This window comes from Ambystoma mexicanum, chromosome 3q (genome assembly GCF_040938575.1).
Source record: "Ambystoma mexicanum isolate Mex_15411 chromosome 3q, UKY_AmexF1_1, whole genome shotgun sequence".
In the NCBI taxonomy this organism is placed as follows: domain Eukaryota; kingdom Metazoa; phylum Chordata; class Amphibia; order Caudata; family Ambystomatidae; genus Ambystoma; species Ambystoma mexicanum.
The window spans coordinates 45781342-45799946 of NC_090926.1; the positions used below are offsets into that span (position 1 = coordinate 45781342).

The 18605-nt window shown below is 45.5% G+C and overlaps 1 protein-coding gene across 1 annotated transcript in view; it reads right to left on the reverse strand.

The window, feature by feature from the left end:
* MFNG (MFNG O-fucosylpeptide 3-beta-N-acetylglucosaminyltransferase) overlaps nucleotides 1-18605 on the reverse strand; it is a 123584-nt gene that overhangs the window by 53287 nt on the left and 51692 nt on the right. The window contains exon 2 of the mRNA XM_069653037.1: nucleotides 13616-13664. Coding sequence (XP_069509138.1) covers nucleotides 13616-13664 — 49 coding nt within the window. The remainder of the gene's footprint in view (nucleotides 1-13615; nucleotides 13665-18605) is intronic.

Here is an 18605-nt window from a genome sequence, read left to right on the forward strand (position 1 = left end):
TAGGGCAGTGCAAGGTTCAAAAGAATGTATTGTAAAGGTATGCAACCTTGTATTGATAATGAGATAAACGACAAGCAACAGGATTGTAATGATTTATTTGTTTTTATTTAGTAACGGGGGGGGGGGGGGGGGGAATTGTTGCCAGGAAAGAAGAATGCTAGCAGCACAGGCTTTATGTACGACTCTGAGCCCATGTTCAAACCTCCTGAACAGCGCCTCCTCCCACAGGCCTTCATTCCATCTCCACGCCTTGCTGCCCTCCAGTGGACTGGGAACCAAAAGAGGCCCTGGAAATCCTTTTAAAAGTGGCCCCATAATACACACTTTCAGCAAGTCTAACCCTTATCTTATGTGGGAATGTGGAAATACCACACAATGAGGCACAGGGTCTAGAGGCCTACTGGGAAATCTCCAGCGTTCCCTATAGGCCAGTCTACCACTAGACTCCACGCGGCAGGAATGCACTCTTCTACCACCAGACTCCTGCCACACTTGCCTTCCACTCTTTTCCTTGCACCACAGCTTTAAGCGTCCCTTCACCATGAAGCCGTCTCTGCCATGCACATGGAAAGGGCGTTGTACACGGGTCTTGGTAGCCATATCCACGATGACCATCTTATTTGTATGTTTTTCTATGCCCACGCTTGCCGTGGGCCATGTTTCCTCTAACAATAGAAAGGGCCCAGAACGCCTGGCAGATACCCAGCGTGCTAATTGCAATAGTTTGCCATGCAGCTGCCCATTACCAGGCAGGATGGCCCATAGTACGCTGCATTATTGCTTAATTATATCACGGGGGAGTGACTTGGCACTCCCCCAAAGGTCTATTTCTTGCCCACACAAGTCATGGGGGATCTGAAATTCCATATGGCGCTCAAACTGGCCAATGCAATGGAAGCCACGCCATTCTCCCAGTATTGCTGGAATGGTGGTAGGGCACTCGGCATGGCGCTCCCTCTCATCATGGGAGCACCATTTGATTTGTTTATTTATTTATGTTAGTATTTATATAGCCCACTAGACCCGAGGGCATCAAGGCGCATTGATACAAACAATAAGTCAGTTTCACGTGTAAAAAGAAATCATTGACAGTTGAGTGGTATAAAATACAGGCTTAAAGAGACTGGTCAGAGCTCCATTAGGAGGGACGTCACTATGTATCTTGTAAGAAAAGCAGAATTTTCAGCTGCTTGTGGAATGACCAGTAGGAGTGTTCGAGTCTCATGCTGAGAGCCTTACCACCAGCCCAGCTGCTCACACATTGCCCGGGCTGCACCTGTCAGACGCGCCCTGGCCTCTCGCCCATGACGTCCCATAACCACCACTCACTTGCCGTGGCAGGCCCAACTGGCAGACACAGCTGGGCTGAAATCTAAGCCCGGTCCCTCCCTCCTCATCATATTGTACATGGTTGCTGCCCACTAACCTGTGCCCAGCAACTACTCCAGGGAGACTGCTTTTATAAAAAAAAAAATGTATTCCAGGGGCATGATAGCTTGATAGACCATGCACTTGGGCCTGTAAATCTCGTTTAATGCCCTTGCTTCGCTCTGGCCTTCAACTCAGTCTTCAGGGCTCAAAACTCATGCTACGGCCCTCGAGCTAGGTTTTTAATGCTTAATTATTGACTGGAAATTCTTCCAAAGTAGTTCAGTTGATTGTAACAGTCTACTGCCAGTCCTAATATAACTTTCTTGCCCAGGCGTCGGGCTGGACATGCTGTTTAATGGCCCGCCAGCCCAAATGTTGGTAGGCCTGAGTGAAGCGAGGGCCTCAGCTCGGGCTGCAGGCTGTAAAACGCCATGTCCTCGCCGGCACCGGGGCATGAAAGTGATTCGCACCCTGGGATTTCCCGAGGTGCAGATCATTTTCTTTTACTTTAGTTGATTCCGACGGGAGATGTGCTCAGCGCAAGCACATCTCACGTTGGAATAAAAAAAAGTTTACAAAAAATAAATAAATTGCTGCCACCATAAACATAGAAAAGGGACGCGGATGACGCGGCCATAGAAAATATGTTTTCTATGGCTGCTGTCATCTGAAAAAAGGGACCTTGTCCCTGTCCTATTTTTATGGCGTCAGATATTTTTTTCCCTTCAACCGCAGCGGGCGGTGAAGGCACAATTGCGCCTAGGAAAGGTGGATTGTCATTGGTCAATCCGCCTTTACCGGATGCGAATATCCTTCAAATATCCTTTAAACGTACAGTTGAGAGAATTTATCAAAAAACATGGGTGTCGGTCTCAATCACTTTGGTGTCAATACTCTGTTTTTTATTGTCTCACGTTTTTAATTTTCTGCAGTTTTCTTTGTTATTCTACTTCCTCTTTGTTTCTTACTTTTTCTGCCCCATGCCATTTTTGCAATTTTATCTTCCCTTTGTTCACTATCCCTTCTTTTATATGTCATGTTAAATGTAATGAATAATTCTTTTTTTTTTTACGATGACCATGTGGTTTATTAGCTTTTCATCTGTAAAACTACAGATTGCAATATTTTCAGCTCCCGCTCAACACGTAATGGCCGATCTAGGCTACGATCTTGCCCCATTCTCTGGCTACTTCTGCCACGTCTTTGGGCTGTGCCAGGGATGTTCTCTTGTCTTTATGCTTTTAGATTAAAAAAGGTGTGCCTTGCACTCATTTTGACCTCTTTGCTATGTTCAAGCTGCTGTTTTTATTTCTCTCTCCTTCCAACCTTCAAACCTCGGTTGAGGTTACAGTCCTTTTTAGGATCGATTCTGGTAACCATGTCTTAGTTGTGCTGCCTAGTTCCACCCTTGCTTCCCTAAAGGCGTGTTTCATGTAGCTTTCACTCCCCGCGGTGCGGCGGACATGGTATTTAATGGCCCACCAGCCCCGCTTTGTGGGCCCGAGTGAAGCCCAAGATTTTCCGAGTTGCGATTGTGAATAGTTTTCTTTTTTTTTCTCCTTTCTCAGCACGAGCACATCTCTCATCAAAAATGGCTGTGCCATTAAAATAGGAATGATCGCGGCCATGGAAAACATGTTCCAAATGGTCATGTCATCTATATTTAGGGTGGCGGCCATTATATTGACTTTTCTTTTTACACCGTGGGTGGTGAATGCACATTCGCGCCTGGGAAATGCAGATTGTGATTGGTCCTTCCAGACCGGCGGCCATATTATATTAGAGCTGCACGGCCATTTGTTCTTTGTCTGCATTCAAATCAAGCGATCATGCTTAACACACAAACCCATGCACGCAGTTGATTGGCTGACAAATAAAACATGTAGGGAGGGTCAAGAGGAATCATGACCTGTTCTGTCTCCTTATCTCCAGGCGTGTCTACTCACTCCTTCTCCAGTTCAGCAGTTTCCAACCTACTCCATCCCCCTTCACTCCACACTAATTCTAACTTTGTTTTCTTTTGTGTTGAAAAATGCTTGGTTCTCGTCTCAGTTTTTAAATTCTGTCAATGATTATTCTTATCGTTGATTGTTTTGTCCAGCACTCAGACGCCCACATTGTCTTACAGCAGACTAAGGTATGGACGCCCCTGGTATGGACACAGTACACCACTCCACAGACAAGCTCAGGTGCTCTGAAACTACTACGGTGGTGATTTGTTGCTATATGAATGCATATGAACATAACTGCTCGTGCTTCAAATAAATGATCAATAAAAATTGTAACGTTTCATTTTTTACCTAGTTTACCTACATTGCAATGATTTGCGCTAGAAAACAAATTCTCTTAAGTGTTTTAAGAAACGTAGAATGTCAGTGTGCGGAAGCTTAATGAATGGAAAACTGGATGGTCTTACCGTTCCTCTCAACAAAGTCATTTGCCTCAGGTCCTCATTCTCCTCACTGAGGAGGAGAAACTCCTGGGGATAGCTTGACCGCTATCATACCCTCAGGAACGGCTATTCCCGGTGCATTCCCATCAGAATCCTCTCACAGCGGATCGTAACGGTGACTCATCGCACAGATAAGGTGGTCCTTGGGAAGGAGCCATGAAGTGTAACCGTGCAGTGAATCCTTGCTTTCTCCCCTCCCCACCCAGCTCAATATCTGTGGCATGCGCATCGTGGAGGGAGACAAGGGCACACGTCTACGTACTCCTCACCCATCCCCGGCATATCAAGGAAAGGCATGAGGCAGACGGCTTCCGGGCATTCTGCGGGTGTGCAATTCCACTTACCGCAGAATTACCAGTGGATTCTGCTCGAAAGAAACACAACTCGTGACAAGCATCCAATTTAATGATCCAAATCTTGGGGCAAACATGAACAGCATCTAATTTATGGTTGCAATTATCGGGAGGCCACTAGTAATGCTGTTTAACACAACTAAGGTTGTCACATGGGGGATGTGGGTGTGCAAGCAGTGCTGCAGGAAAACCGACTGCGCAATCAACTCCGCGGCAATATGCAGATGGTTAGAGAAAGGGGGTATGTGTGTTGGCGTGTTCCGTCACCCCTTTTGGCCCTGGAAAGAATGAAGAAATCAGTCCATCGGGGTCTGCATCAGATGGTAGCTCCTTAGGGTCCAGAATGCAAGTAAAGGACTTAAAATATGTTCTCTTCTGCTCAAAACATTCATGTTTCTGAAGAAATTAACCCTGTTCACAATTCTAAGCTGCTTTCACCCAGTAATTGCCCATTCGCGGGTGCCGGAAAGAAAATGAAACCAGCGGCAGCCGTGCCTGTATTACAGGCACGGCTAACGCTGATAGCATAATGAGGTCCACTGTGTTCTGCTCAACAGAGAGGCATTGTGAAAATAGGTGGGAACCCTCTGCATGGAATAGTCAGGCCCCTAAGGATTTTGACAATGTTTTTACTACCAAAACAGTCAGCAGAATTTCTCAATTGTAAATACCACTGACAGAACGGCCAAATGACACACACGGTGTGCATTATTGTGTCAGAGTGTTTGTTTTAAAAAATGAAAATTGTTATATTTAGAATGATGTAAATTTGTTGTCTCAGAAAGTAATTTACACTGCATTGAGAATCCTCAGACAATAGAGCAGAGGACATGGACTACTCCTACACAGACCACCTTACTTACACTGTTGCATTGGCTAAGCCTGGAAGAATATTTTTAGTATGAACCACAAATATCTAGAATTTCAGTTGATTCAAACAGGACAAATCTTTGGAAAGGTTTGTCTGAACTTTGACCGTGTGGTTTAAAGGGGTACACATGGGTGGAGCTCCTTTTAAGTCAGAGGTAACTTTCAGAGAGGCAGAAGGTAATTAGGGAAATTTAGGGAAGGGTTTAGGTAAAGATGTCAAACCAGGTCAATCGTATCTAAATATTCCCTACTGATTATTCCCCCCATGCCTCGAACTGTCCCACACCACCTCAGGGAGGCCTACAAAACCATGTAGTAGCACACATTCCCAGTTCAGTTGATCTAAGCTCACGCGTGTGCCACTTGCTCTCTAGGTACCAAAGGCAATGGCCTAGTAATCTCTCACTGGTCTTCAGTATAACATTGTTGGTTACTTTACATTTCTCTCTGCTTCTCCCAAACACAGCCCCTCCAGAGGTGGGGCTCGCCACTGTTGGCAGTATGTAATAGACCCCAATAGAGGTATTCTTCACTGTCAAAATACCATGCTTTGTCCCCAGAGACAGAGACTGCGCTAATGCTGCACTGCACTGTTCCCACAGGCATGGAACCAACCGTTGTGCTCATGCACGGGAGTGTCTGCATGCAACACTTTGGTTTGTAATGTACTTGTGCTCTAGCATACTCAAAGTTGAAAGGTGGGGGTGGGTTATGACTAATTCGCACATGACGTCCTCTCAGTCACTCAGACTGTTTAGAGTGCAGTCAATAACTACTGATATTGACTGCGTTCGGAACCTTCCGTCGCCAGAAACAGACTGGGAAACAACAATGCAAGTTCCGTACAAGATGTCTTTCAACAAGGCACTTCCTCTCTGAAAGGGCTTTATTTTTTCACTGCAGCATCCTATTCAAGGCGTGAAAGAGAAAGCTAAAAAATTAGAAATGCTTTCTCTTTCTTATAGAGAAACCATTTACATGACAATAAACGCATGCTCATGTTAAACCTGTTTCAGTTTCAACCAAGTTTGCAATTAAAATGCTCAATTTATGAAGACGAACATGTTTTTTCAATACTACGACATCATACCACATTTTGTTGTTTAACTCAGTTGCCTATTTACTTAACCAAGTATTAAAGTACATTTTATTTTACTTCAACCCAAAACTCCCAAACATGTATTGCTACTTACTACCTCTACATGCTAATAGCCTAATAGATCCCAGTAGGGGTCATTATCGCATGGTATAATTAGCCTTCCTCAAATTATGGCCCTTTGCTTTGCATCAGGCCATAACTTGGTGGCGGGTCATTATCCTGTGTTAATGACCTTTCCCAAGGTCTATAAGGATATAAATACATGTATGAATGTATAAACTAGTTTCTTGTATTCTTTCTGGTGGCCACGTTTCACTGTGTCTAGAGGTTGTCTACTCTCAATCTAAATAGCATCAATTTGAAAGAATGCTACACCTAAGCAATGTATTCATGTATTCCTTAGGGGATGGGTCTTCTATGTGAAGGTACACAAGATAGACTAGAGTGCAAAAATAACACCACTGGTTTTATACTAGGAACAGCATTTTACATGCAAATATGTTCCAAGCTATTATTGCATTTCCCATTTCCTCTGAAACCTCCCGATCTCCTGCCTCGCAGAAACCTCCATTCAGGCCCCGCCCCCCACAAGCTTGCCTATGAAATAGATTGCTTACCTTAGCAAGTCTGAACTCCTTTTAGGGCTGCACAAATAAGTAGTGCCTACTGATGCTGCCACTCTTGGCTGTATGCCTCCTCCTTCTGTGTGCCCTCGTGGAGTGCATATCACGACTGCACCTGCGCATGCACATTGGAAGGGAGCATCAACACCACTTGTCTCCCATGGACTCTGTAGGGCATGCAGAGGCCTAATTGTTTTGTTTTTTCACATCATTACTGCGCATGTGCTGTGTGGTAATGTAAACAAGCATTGGCAAATCAGCAGTTTGGGCTTTTGTGTAGGCATGGGAAAAGCACTTGCCAGGCACAGTGGTAATGGTATTAACTGTCCATTGATGGTAGCAGGTGCAAAATAGTGCAAGTAGCTTGGCGTCCAATAGCATTGCCTGGAAAATGCCTAATATCTATACACAAGCCAAAACTGATGGCTTTGTCAATGCTTGTTTTTAACAGGACTTCAGTGAAGGACACGCATATTGATAATAAATCGAGTGGCTGGAGGCAGACCTGGTTAAGACATGTTTTTATTACACCAGTAGCAGGTTTAAAACTCCAATTAACTCATTGGGGTTCATTACAGGTTTGCCGGTAGCCCACTGGTAATTCAAGGCAGGATACCCCCAAACTGCCCCTTCTGTTACCAACAACTGATATCCCAGTATTACCAGGGTATTCCAGGTGCCAGCAATGGAGGGAAATCCCCATTCCATGGAGTCTGATAGGGCTCCATGGAGGGGATTGCCACAATTACTGGCGCCGGTAATAACAGTGCCAGTATTTGCTGCATTTTTTGGGCGGTGGGGGCCGATTTATCAGCAGGTCAGGCTTGGAGGTAGATCCATGCCCCCCAACGCCAAACTTGTGTTTCCTCGGTACTGTAAAAATGCCAGTGCCAGAATTACCAGCAATTTTACCCGCATTTTTCCTGTCTGGGGAAACTGTAATGTGGCCCATTAACTCCCAGAAGACTGCTTTTAAAAAAACCCAGTGCAATGTTTGATGGTGAGTCTTGAATAAAGCAAGCTCAAAGAGTTCCCGTGAGGAGGTGTTTTTGGGTGGGGAGGGTTAGGAACTTGGTGGGAACTGTCATAGGGATTAGCATGGCCATGGAGGGTCAATGGGTGGGCAAATAACCAAACAACGCCTACAGGCTGTGTGACCCTCCTCACATGCCATTGCTCCCTATCTGGATTCTAATGCAATAGTTTCAGCTTATAGGTGTCTCAAGCGGCACCTAATCGCTCAAACTAAGGAGCACAGAGGATGCGCTTTTTTCATTTGCACTCTCTGCTGAAATGCACCGGTCATCTTGCTCTCAAAGATGAGCGGAACATTTCAGGAGGGGATGGACAGTGGAAAGATGCTCTGCCCAGTCCTCTTACATACATTAGTGTCTGGAGCGCGTTCCCTACACTAACGTATGACAGGCTCCCAGAAACCACCTCGTTGGTGGGAGCGTATTTCAAGTCATTAAAGAGCCATCGCTATAAAATGCTTGTAAAAAATGAAGCATTTCCATCCCTGTTTGGGGGGACTGAAATGCAAGTGAAAGTAGAGTAAAGAAATGACATGACAGGGTCAGAAACGACCGTGCCCTGATTACGCTTCATTTCCATGCATTTAAAAGCACATCCAATTTGTGAATGTAAAGGTGCATTTTTAAATGCACAGAAATGCCCCCTGATATGTGCAATTGAGCAAAGAGGTGAAGAAGGGTGCTCATTCCGACGAACTTTGAGAATTGGCCTGCTCCTTTTTCGGGCTCAAGTGATGAGACTAGATGTCCCGTTATTGGCAATCTGAAGTCCATGGGAATCACTCGGCTCACTCATACAACAAATGCATGATGTTAGCAAAGTATCAGAATACAGAAAACATTGGTGTAGATCCACCACAGTGCCCATATTCACCTTCATAACCAATTGGATATATACATAACCCTAAACAAACCCACAAATATAAATACACATTGAAATACATTATAAACAAGAACAAATAGGTACATTTTTGTATCAGCTGCCATAACATTACATTTTAGTCTCTGGCTTTCTCTTGATATCATGAGGGGTGGCACAATCCCCTATCTTTCGGCTCCTGGCTGGCCCACACCCTGGCACTGTTTTTCACCTGCAGTGCCCCGTCCACCACATCACTACTGCATGGCCGCCTGCTCTTCATATAATTCATTGCGGCGCCCCATTTCCCCTGTGGGGCACCGTGTTCACTGCCATCATGACCAGCCCAGTTCATGAATTCCAGGTGGCCCCATCCACCATGTGGGGGTGCCGGGATCACTGCTGCATTGGCCCGTGTCTCCTCTTGCTTCGACAGCGGCCCCCATGCCCTAGACGGCCCACCAGATTCACTGCTACCTCCTGCCACAAGACCTTCTTTGGTGGGCCAGTCCACTGCATTGGGATGCCATAATCATCACTGCACCCCTCAGTGCACTCGTTCTTCTGGCGGTGTCCCTGTTGCTATGGGGATGCCACCACAGTCACCACTGCATACTGGCATGCATCAGCCAGTAGGGCCCAACCCATTTATTCTCAGCACTGACGTGGTGCAAAGAGGTGAGTCAAGCACTCTTCGGAGCTCTGGATGGCATGCCGGCTGATCTCCACTCTTCACAAGGGTGGGTCAGACTTCAGTGTTTTGGCTTCCCTTCATTTCCCAGGCCACTCTGGCATATGCGGCCTGGGAGGCATTGTCTTCTGGGCTCAACCTGTATTATGCCGAATCTGGCCGGCTAGGGCATGGCAGCAGAGCACGGGCCAGGCCGTGCTACGCATGCATCTCAGACTGGGCAGATCTGCTTTTCTCCCGAACCGCCACACACATGACATATGGGACCCTTTTTGGGAAAGTTGTTAGACTCTACTGAGGCCCGTTGGAGTCCGCGGCCCACCACAGAGACATTTTTTCTCTGCCTCCTTCTTCCTCCCCTCTCCCCATCCTTGTTTTCTCATGTTTTGTTTTCCTCTTAACATTCTCTCCCCTGCCCAGTCCACTCCTGGGCAGGGGAGGCTCTGTCATTGTTCTTTATTTGTTGTCTTTCCTGCATGCTATCCCACCCCATGGTGGGATGATTGGATGGTACAGTCCACCAATGTAAACCCACACACAAACACAACACTAACTAAATGAGCTATTACCACACACTGGTGTCTGCGTCTTTTTTGTCTGTATTTTCCTCAGGGGACAAGCATGTAGTCCTACCTAGCTGAGCCCAAGTTGGGCCAGTGGTTACACCTATAATTTACTGATCAACCAAGTTGAAAGTAAATGTTATGCCCTTTTAAACTGAAGCCATATTTGAATTACTAATAACAAACACTGAGTTAATTGTACTATATTTCTATTTCTGGTTTGGTAATATGAATACGAAATACTACAATGAACTCATAAAATTCTTTCGAGAACTTGAGCTTGAACGACAAATTGATTAGTAATGCCTAAAAGACGGCCACATTTTGAATCAAATGTTCAGATTTCATTTATCCCTTAGCGTTGACGACACGAGTACGGTCATGTGCGTGGACCACTAAGGAATTTCTCTAAGAGTCTAGTCAATTACTCCATTCCCTCACCCCATCACAGAGAGTGGAGAGACACCTGATCAACAGATCTGGAACTCAGTCGCTCCAGCCCTCATGAATGAGACCCAGACTACTTTGTCCGACTAATCCCTCTAACATCCTTACGTAGCTCTGTTGCTTCCCAACTAGGTTCACACTATTTCCAAATGAAACACAAATGCAAACACAAATTATTCACCTCTAAAAATGCATGAACAAAATGAATTCCAGTCTTTGGTGAATTGACATCACCTACGACACACATATTATTTCTCAGTTTTTTCCAACAAAATCTATAACATCGAAAGAGATATCTCCAGCCAGCAAGCTTACGAGCCCATCACTCCCCTTAAGAGCTGCTGGTACCAACTCCCAACAAGAAAACGCTTTCTAGTCTTTAGTGCCTAATAGTCTCTTGACAGTGCACTCTAACTTCTTTGAGAAGATCTGCTTCTTTACCTAAGAGTCATCTCCTCCTACTGCCTTCAGTGCCAAGAGTCCCATGATTTCAGAACCGTATACACAACATTTTACACCACGCTGCACTTCTTGGAAATGTTCACGATTTCTGGGAACAGGCCATGTTTACATCTCGTCTGAAGAAATAAACCATAGATATTAGCGACCCTTCAAATTTCAGACCCATCACACAGTTCTCTTATCTTCCCAAATTGGTCAACCTCCTCAATCAGGCTAAAGCAGGCTTTATCACGGCAAGGGATGGTCCTCCTCACCACAACTTTGCTGTTCAGTTCTGAAGAGAGATGGACAAGAAAGGTTTTGGAGCTCTGAATTTTTTGGATGTGTCAGTAGCCTTTGACAACATTGAACACCTCCTCAAACCAACAGGGCATCAAGGGAACTGCAAATTCCACCTTTCACTTTGTCCCCAAAACTATGTACTACAGACTACCATGGGATCCTGTAAAGACTAGAGAGGTGTATCTCTACTTCTGTCTGCTGTATGGTTGGGACAATATATGGTTGGTACCAAGACACAGAGCAACCTCAGGCAAGGTCCTCTATATGGTAGCTTGGACGAGCAACCAAGGCTTCAGCACTCAGGACGTGATGCAGGCAGGTTCTTAAGTACAGTGAGTCCCCAAGCCTCACAAAGGAATGTCCACACACTAAGTTAGGTGATAACACAGCTTCTTTATATAAAATAAGGCTCAGTATATATATATATATATATATATATATATATATATATAATTATAAATAATATATTATATACATATAATAAATCTGTGTACTCTGGCAGGTCTATTCAAAAGAATGGCAATTATATACAATCTGTGTGGTACCACAGAATACTTAAATTCAGTAATAGATGAACTAACTGCAGACAGTTTTAAATAGGCATGTGAATTCTTAAGTGAGGTGTAACAGCACAGATTATGGAAGAAAGGCAGGTTAGTTATGAACATTGGCAGATTGTTTTCCTTAGACTAGATAAGCAATTCTGTGTGAGGATCCCCCCCACCTGGGCAACCTGTAGAGGAGATGTTAGGGAGTAACTTATCTTGTCATTTACAGCCCAGCCCAAAAATGTTCAATCACGCTCTGCTTTATTCTTAAAGATTTTACAACCCCAAAGTATCTGAAAGGCTACAGGTGAACAGGATCCAAGACGAATCCTGGACCCCTGGAAGACTCCTGAGGCCAGAAGATGTTTTTCCTTGTCACAGCACCTTTGGTGCCTTGGCAGGTGAAGCGGCAGAGTTTCTTGGTTTCACTCGATTCCCCTGGAGGATGGATCTCCCTTTGGAAGAAGGAGCCATTGGGATGCCAAGTCTAAGAAGAAAACATAGAACCAAAGTCTTTCTGAAGTGCAGCAGTTTTGCTCTTTGCAGTGCTCTCCATTGGTCGACGATTTCTCTGACTGTAGATGTTCAAGGAAGATTAAACTTGCTGTGGGCTCTTTAAAGGCTTGGCAGATGAGAACAAGACCCCTGGCAACCCTCGATAACTTCTGGTGGCGATGGGTGCTTAGGTCAATTTTAATATCGGGTTTCGGAATATTGCAGTTTCCAAACCTTCTGTTCTTCAGTGGTCCAGCCGCAGCACAGACTAGTGGACGGCTTCTGGTGACCTGCACTCGACCACTGGACTGGACCACAGACCCTCACCAAGTCTGGACCCTCAGACCATCTTTGTTGGATACTAATGGCGGGAAACCCACCGGCGGACCTTACTCAGCACTCAGCAACCCATGACTTTCTCTGGCAGGAAAAAGTGGTCAGTGATGATGGCAAGGGTGTCTCCTGAAGTATTCCTAGGCAGTTTGGAACTTTCACAGCTCTGAGTGTCTAACAGCCTTATAACAGGGTACCCCCTCGTGTGGGTGGTACACAGCAACGGGCTTCCAGGCTCCCAAATGCTCCTTCGGACCCTGGGTGACACCAATGGACTTCTTTGACTCTAGATGTCTAGGCACTCCTCTTCAGGACTCACAAAGACCCCTTCTCCGGATGGCAGGCACACAGGACTGGCTTCCAGGGCACTTCGGATGAAGAATAGCAGGTTGTACAATGGTCCCTCGTAGCTCGGGGAGAGATCTCCTTTCCAGGTCCTCTCTGGATTGGTCATTGGAAGAACACTGCAGCTTTTGGATTACACAAAGAAAATGCATCAGCAGACTTCTCCTCCAGCCGTGCTTCAAAGAACAGCTTCTTCGTGCATCAGCTTCGACTTCAGCTTCTGAACAAATTGGTGAGATTTCCCCTGTTATACACATTTGGTCCTTATTCACTCAGGCTGAGCCAGGCTCAGTCAACCAATCATGCAACAGGGCATTCATGCAGGCAGGCAGCCAATTAGGCCCACAGGCATTCAGGCCATTCACTCCACCCAGACACACATAACAAAGAACGTGTATTGGGGTAAGCACCCAGCACTCAGCACACTACACTGCATTCATACCAGTTTCAGTCCTGGTTGTCTCAGGCATTGTGTCACACACAGAAATCAGACACTCACAACACATAATGTGAGTTAACTCCCAACTCTATTCACACAGATCCCACCCCAAGGGTGTACCCACAACACACAGTCCCTGGGAAGGCTCCAGTCTGTTTGACAGGAGGCAGCCCCAGAGCCATATATGGTATTTCCACCCAACCACCAGACAGGAGGAAGGGACAGAGTCAGGGCAACCTAGGACCTTGAGAAACAAGGTAAAAGGCAATAAAACCAAACATCACCCAAACATCAAATGCAAAAGAGACAGTCTGAAGTAGAAGAGGAGGGAGGAGAGATTTGTTTTTACCTAATTGCTTCCTCAGGGCAGCGTCCTCCTCATCAGTGAAGATGTAAGTCTGAAAAAGAGAGAGAGGTGGAGATGTTTTAGCTCCCCATCAAGAGAGAACACCGGGCAGAGCCCAAATGGCCACAGAAAAGCAGATGTTCTCCGCGTGCCCCTGTCCCCATTGCATCGTGTGTTACAAGCTCACTACTAACCGCACCATTCACAGGGGCCAGGAGAAGAAACACACTTTGCATGGGAGGGAGAGCCAGGGGTGGAAGATGTCACCGATTTCTTATCATATAAAAACAGCAGAGCCATGCTCTCCATATCGAACCCCTTATCGCCTCGTCTAAGCTAAAGCCTTACCCAGCAGACGCCCCTGGAGAAAGCCGCATATTTGCTCATGCCTGCCGGAGGAAAAACTGTGTAAATCCTATCTTCTGCCTTCCATTACTACTTAAACGCTTAAGGATTTGCAAATTCTGCTGTCCTCAAACATGATAGGTCAATGAGCTCACATGGCTGTCTTATTATGTACTGTGATTATAAGAATAAGCTCACGTATGGTCTGTGGGCAATGGTGGTGTGCCAACTGGAGATCCTAATTGGAAAATAATCACCATTGTCCTTTACATTTCAAACGCCCCCTTACCATAAGGACTACCTCACTTACTGACATGCACTTTCACATACATGTTAAAGCTTGTGTTTCTTGAGTGCTGGTTCAGAAACCAACTGTCCGTAGAATTATTAATTATTCCCCCATCAGAGAACCGGGCTTCTTTGCACAAGAGAGCTTGCGCTACCTTATCACACTTTCTTACGTATGCTGGTAGGTTTGTTTAGTTCTTCACTGTAAGAGACAAATGTCCCAACTGCCCCCCCCCTTATAACTCTTCTTAAATGTTCACACCCTTTCATAATAAAATATTGTAATACACACCTATCTCCAAAACTCACGCTTCTAACATTGTTCATGTGAATAAATGATTGCGTCACTTTACGTGTCAATTCCATTCTTACCATTGGCCTGTTTTTTTTCTTTCTAGGACAAGTCTTGGCTTACTCGCAGAATAGGATATATTTTGGTTTTTAATAATTGAGCTATCCGTCAAATAAAAACATATTTCCTTAACCGCTAAAAGGTGTTTGTTTCTCCCGAAATGCATAGAAACCAGAATAAGCCCTGCCCACTTCCCCATTATGTACAGGTGTCCTCCAGTTTGCCCCTGCGCGAGGGTGTCATATGGAATGGGATGGTGTGCCCGGCCTTAGGCCCTGCACTTGATGTGCTGACGGACTCGAGATGCACCGCAGCCACTGATGAAACACAAAGGAGGGGCCGAAACATGCATGGGACAGTTCGTTTTCCAGTGCAGAGCCTTAGAAGGTGGGGCAAGACTGCTCCCATGTGATGGTAGAACCTTGAATACTGCGTGGCCTGTGTCATTCTTTAAAGGCACAGATGGGCATAAACACTATGTTAACGAAGGTGTTAAAGGAATGCCAAGTGGCTATGCCTCATTTAAAGCTTTCTTTATGTAACCATTGGGTGTTTTATGTGACTCTCCCTTGGTGATAGTGGGCAGGCCCAGATATGGGTCCGAAACTTGCTGTGCTGAAGGACTTAATCTGTAAGTACGGCACACCGGGTCACTAATTAATCCCACGTGGGACTGCAATAGGACTTGGATCAATTGTGTTCTCATGCAGGAGGGGGATTCCAGGCCTCGAGGGCTGAAACATGCCAGATGTTTAGGATATCCCCAATTACTATTCATTAGATACATTTGCATACAACTATTCTAAAAATATGCAAATTTAGCTCACGAATACTAATGACGGATGTACTGCAAACCTGGTAGGATTGCTGCCCTGGAGGCCGGAAGTTGGACACCCCTGGCCTAGAAGTTTTAGCGGTTATTGCGTTGTAGGTAAAGCATCTTGCCATGAAGATGATAGAATTGGAGGTGTAGCAAGTACATGCAGAGTAGAATGTGGTTGTGGTGTTTCTATCCTTTCATGAGTTGTGTGGCAGCAGGTTATATATGCATCATTTTAGAACGAGGACAATGCTGATTAACAGTTAGGCCTGTTCCTCTTCTTTCGAGAGTGGGGTAAACGCTGATTTTTATATGTCTGATTATCGTCTGAAGTATCAGAGATAAGCTAAACAAGCATTGGCAATGCCAACAGTTTGGACTTTTGTGTAGGCATGGGAAAGGCACTTGCCAGGCACTGCTGCAGTTGTATTAACTGGCTATTGTTGGTAGCAGGTGCAAAATGGTGTGGGTACATGGACATCTATTTGCAGTGCCTGGCAAATGCTTAATACGTGTATTAAAAAACTGTTGGCTTTGCCAATGTTTATTTACAACAGGTCTACAGTGAATGACAGATAGTGCTTATAAATACAATGGCAGAAGGCAGACCTGTATGAGACATTTTCATTACACCAGTAGCATTTCTCCAACTCCAATTATGTCATTAACTCTCATTCCACTGCTTTGGAAAAACAGTGGCAAGCACTTTGAGTGTAACGTTTGACAGTAAGGCTTGAATAAAGTGAGCTCAAAGAGTTCCAATAAGGAGGCATTTTCGGCTGGGAGGGTCAGGAAATGGTTGGGAATGGCCATAGTGGCCATAGTGATTAACATAGGCATGGGCAGTCAACAGGTGGACAAATAACCAAACAACACCTACAAGCTTTGTGCCCCTCCTCATATGTAATGTCCCCCCAATCTGTACTCTAATACAATAGTTTGGCAAATAAAGTACCACCTAATAGCCCAAACTAAAATGGTGGATCCGAATACATACAGATGGATTTTCAGAGTGTGGGAAGCACTGGCTCCGGTACTTGCTCCAAATAGTATTCATTTTTTGGAACTTTAAAGACTCACTTCAGTCTTAGAACAGACAGTAATTTCTCGTAAATCTTATAGAAGTATGCACTTTTATCATTTGTATATTTAATGTTGTGCATATGCTGAGGGCTATGCAATCACTCACTCAATAGTCTTATCTACACGCTGCACGCAGAGTCAAGTCCAGCAACACTATACACAGTGTGACAAATCAACTGCCGGTGCACCAGTAGGCAAGGAATTAATTTCAGGTTTGAAACCATCAATCAAGTGCACAAGAAGCGATCTGAACAGATTGGAAACACAAGCAAATTATAAACCTGCTTGTCCAATTTTGGTAACGTGGACAGAATGGCAGGCTTTTCTCCGCAAAGTAGTGGATTGTTGGTTAGTTGCAACACAGCGAAAATACAATTATTACCCAATGATAAAAGGGACTGTCCAGTCAAGGTTGTATACAAATATCTACTTTTTTACTATTACAACAAACAGTTCTAGTACACTTAAGCAATAAGCCCCAAGACGCAGGGGCATTACCGAGTCAGGTAAAGCCCCGGGTCCCATAGTTACAGACCCGAGCGAAGCGAGGGCCTAAACGAATGCTGTTAGTACCCCGGCCCGCAAGATCAGTGTACTAAGAGCATTGTTTTTCTGTTCCGAAACCCTCTGGTGTTTCGGAACATTAAAAAAAAAAATGTTAAAAAAATGCCCACCTGGGAAGGGAAAATGGAGTCTGTTCTCCCTTTCCATGGCGGCCATTGAAAATGAATCAAAAAAGTTAAACAAATAAAATGGCTACCATGGAAAGGGAGAAAGGTAGTCCCTTCTCCCTTTCCATGGTGGCCATTCAAAAAATAGGAAAAACGTAAACCAAAAAAATGTCCGCCATGGAAAGGTGAGAAAGGACTATGTGTAGTCCCTTCTTCCTTTCCATGACAACCTGTCGCGGATCAGGAGCAGACACGATGGGGACAGAAGTGTTCCCAGCGCATCCGCTCCCGCAATGGAGCGAAAAGAAGGTAAATGGGGTTCAGAGGACGGGGTGGCGATTGTATGGATTGTGGAGACGGGGGAGGGAAAACACTTACCTGTCGGAGGAAACATGGCAGCTTCGAGCCTTGTGGTGGCTCGTAGCGGGGATTACCCCGTTCCAAACCTCCTCCTTGGCTGAGGGGCTGCCTCCCCCCACCCCTGCCTGGAACAAAGGAAAGAAACATCGGGACAGGGATTCCTGGTCGGGTAAAGCCTCGGCGAAGGCCAATCGGATTGATTGTTACAATCCAACTGACCCTCGCCGGGTACCAATACAAAATACAACCTACTCTGTAATGGAACACAGAGGACAGACAGCTTCATGAAGGAAAGGGATGCACTCTGGATACTGACAGGAGAGTAGTTGGTCAAGTAATTAATCTCCCTGTTCAAGGTTATTTTGTTTCAGTACCAAGGGAAAAAGGGGTCGTAAATGTCACTAGGGGCCTTCGGAGAAGGACCAGTGGGACAAAACCACAATGTACCTCGTGCTTGGGATGTAATTGATGCTGGACAGGGTCGAGTCAGTTCCAGGACCCTTTGCAGATCCTGCGACAGAGTTCAAGACGGGAGACAGCGGTGGGTATCAGGTGGCAGGCACAGGGCGGGACTGGGAACCAAAAGAGGCCCTGGAAATAATGTTCAAAGTGGCCCCATATTACACATTTTCAGCAAGCTCAATGCTATTCCTATGAGCAAATTTGGAAATTCCACACAAAAGTGGCCCAGGATGCAGAGGCCTACCGGCAAATTTCCAGAGTTCCCGGTACACCAGTCCACACGTAGGCAGGCAGTTAAGCAAGCAAAGCTGGACGGACAGCTGTAGGCTGGCCTACATGGTGTCTCAGAGTCAGTAATCGTTGTCTGTGCTGTTTAGCGGATCTGGAGCGCTGATCAAGGCGTCTCAGATGGCTTTAGTGACTGCAGCATGACAACAGTCATTGGTCAGCTGGTCACTGTTCGAAGGTTCGACTGTCATGAGAACGGCCTTAAATGTTGGATACTGGTTGACGCTTATCATGGCACTCACTCGGACAGCCCATAGATGCAAAGAGTGTTTGCAGGCAAAGGCCTTGTCCTTTGTTCAGAGACTCTCTCGCACTTCCCACCTA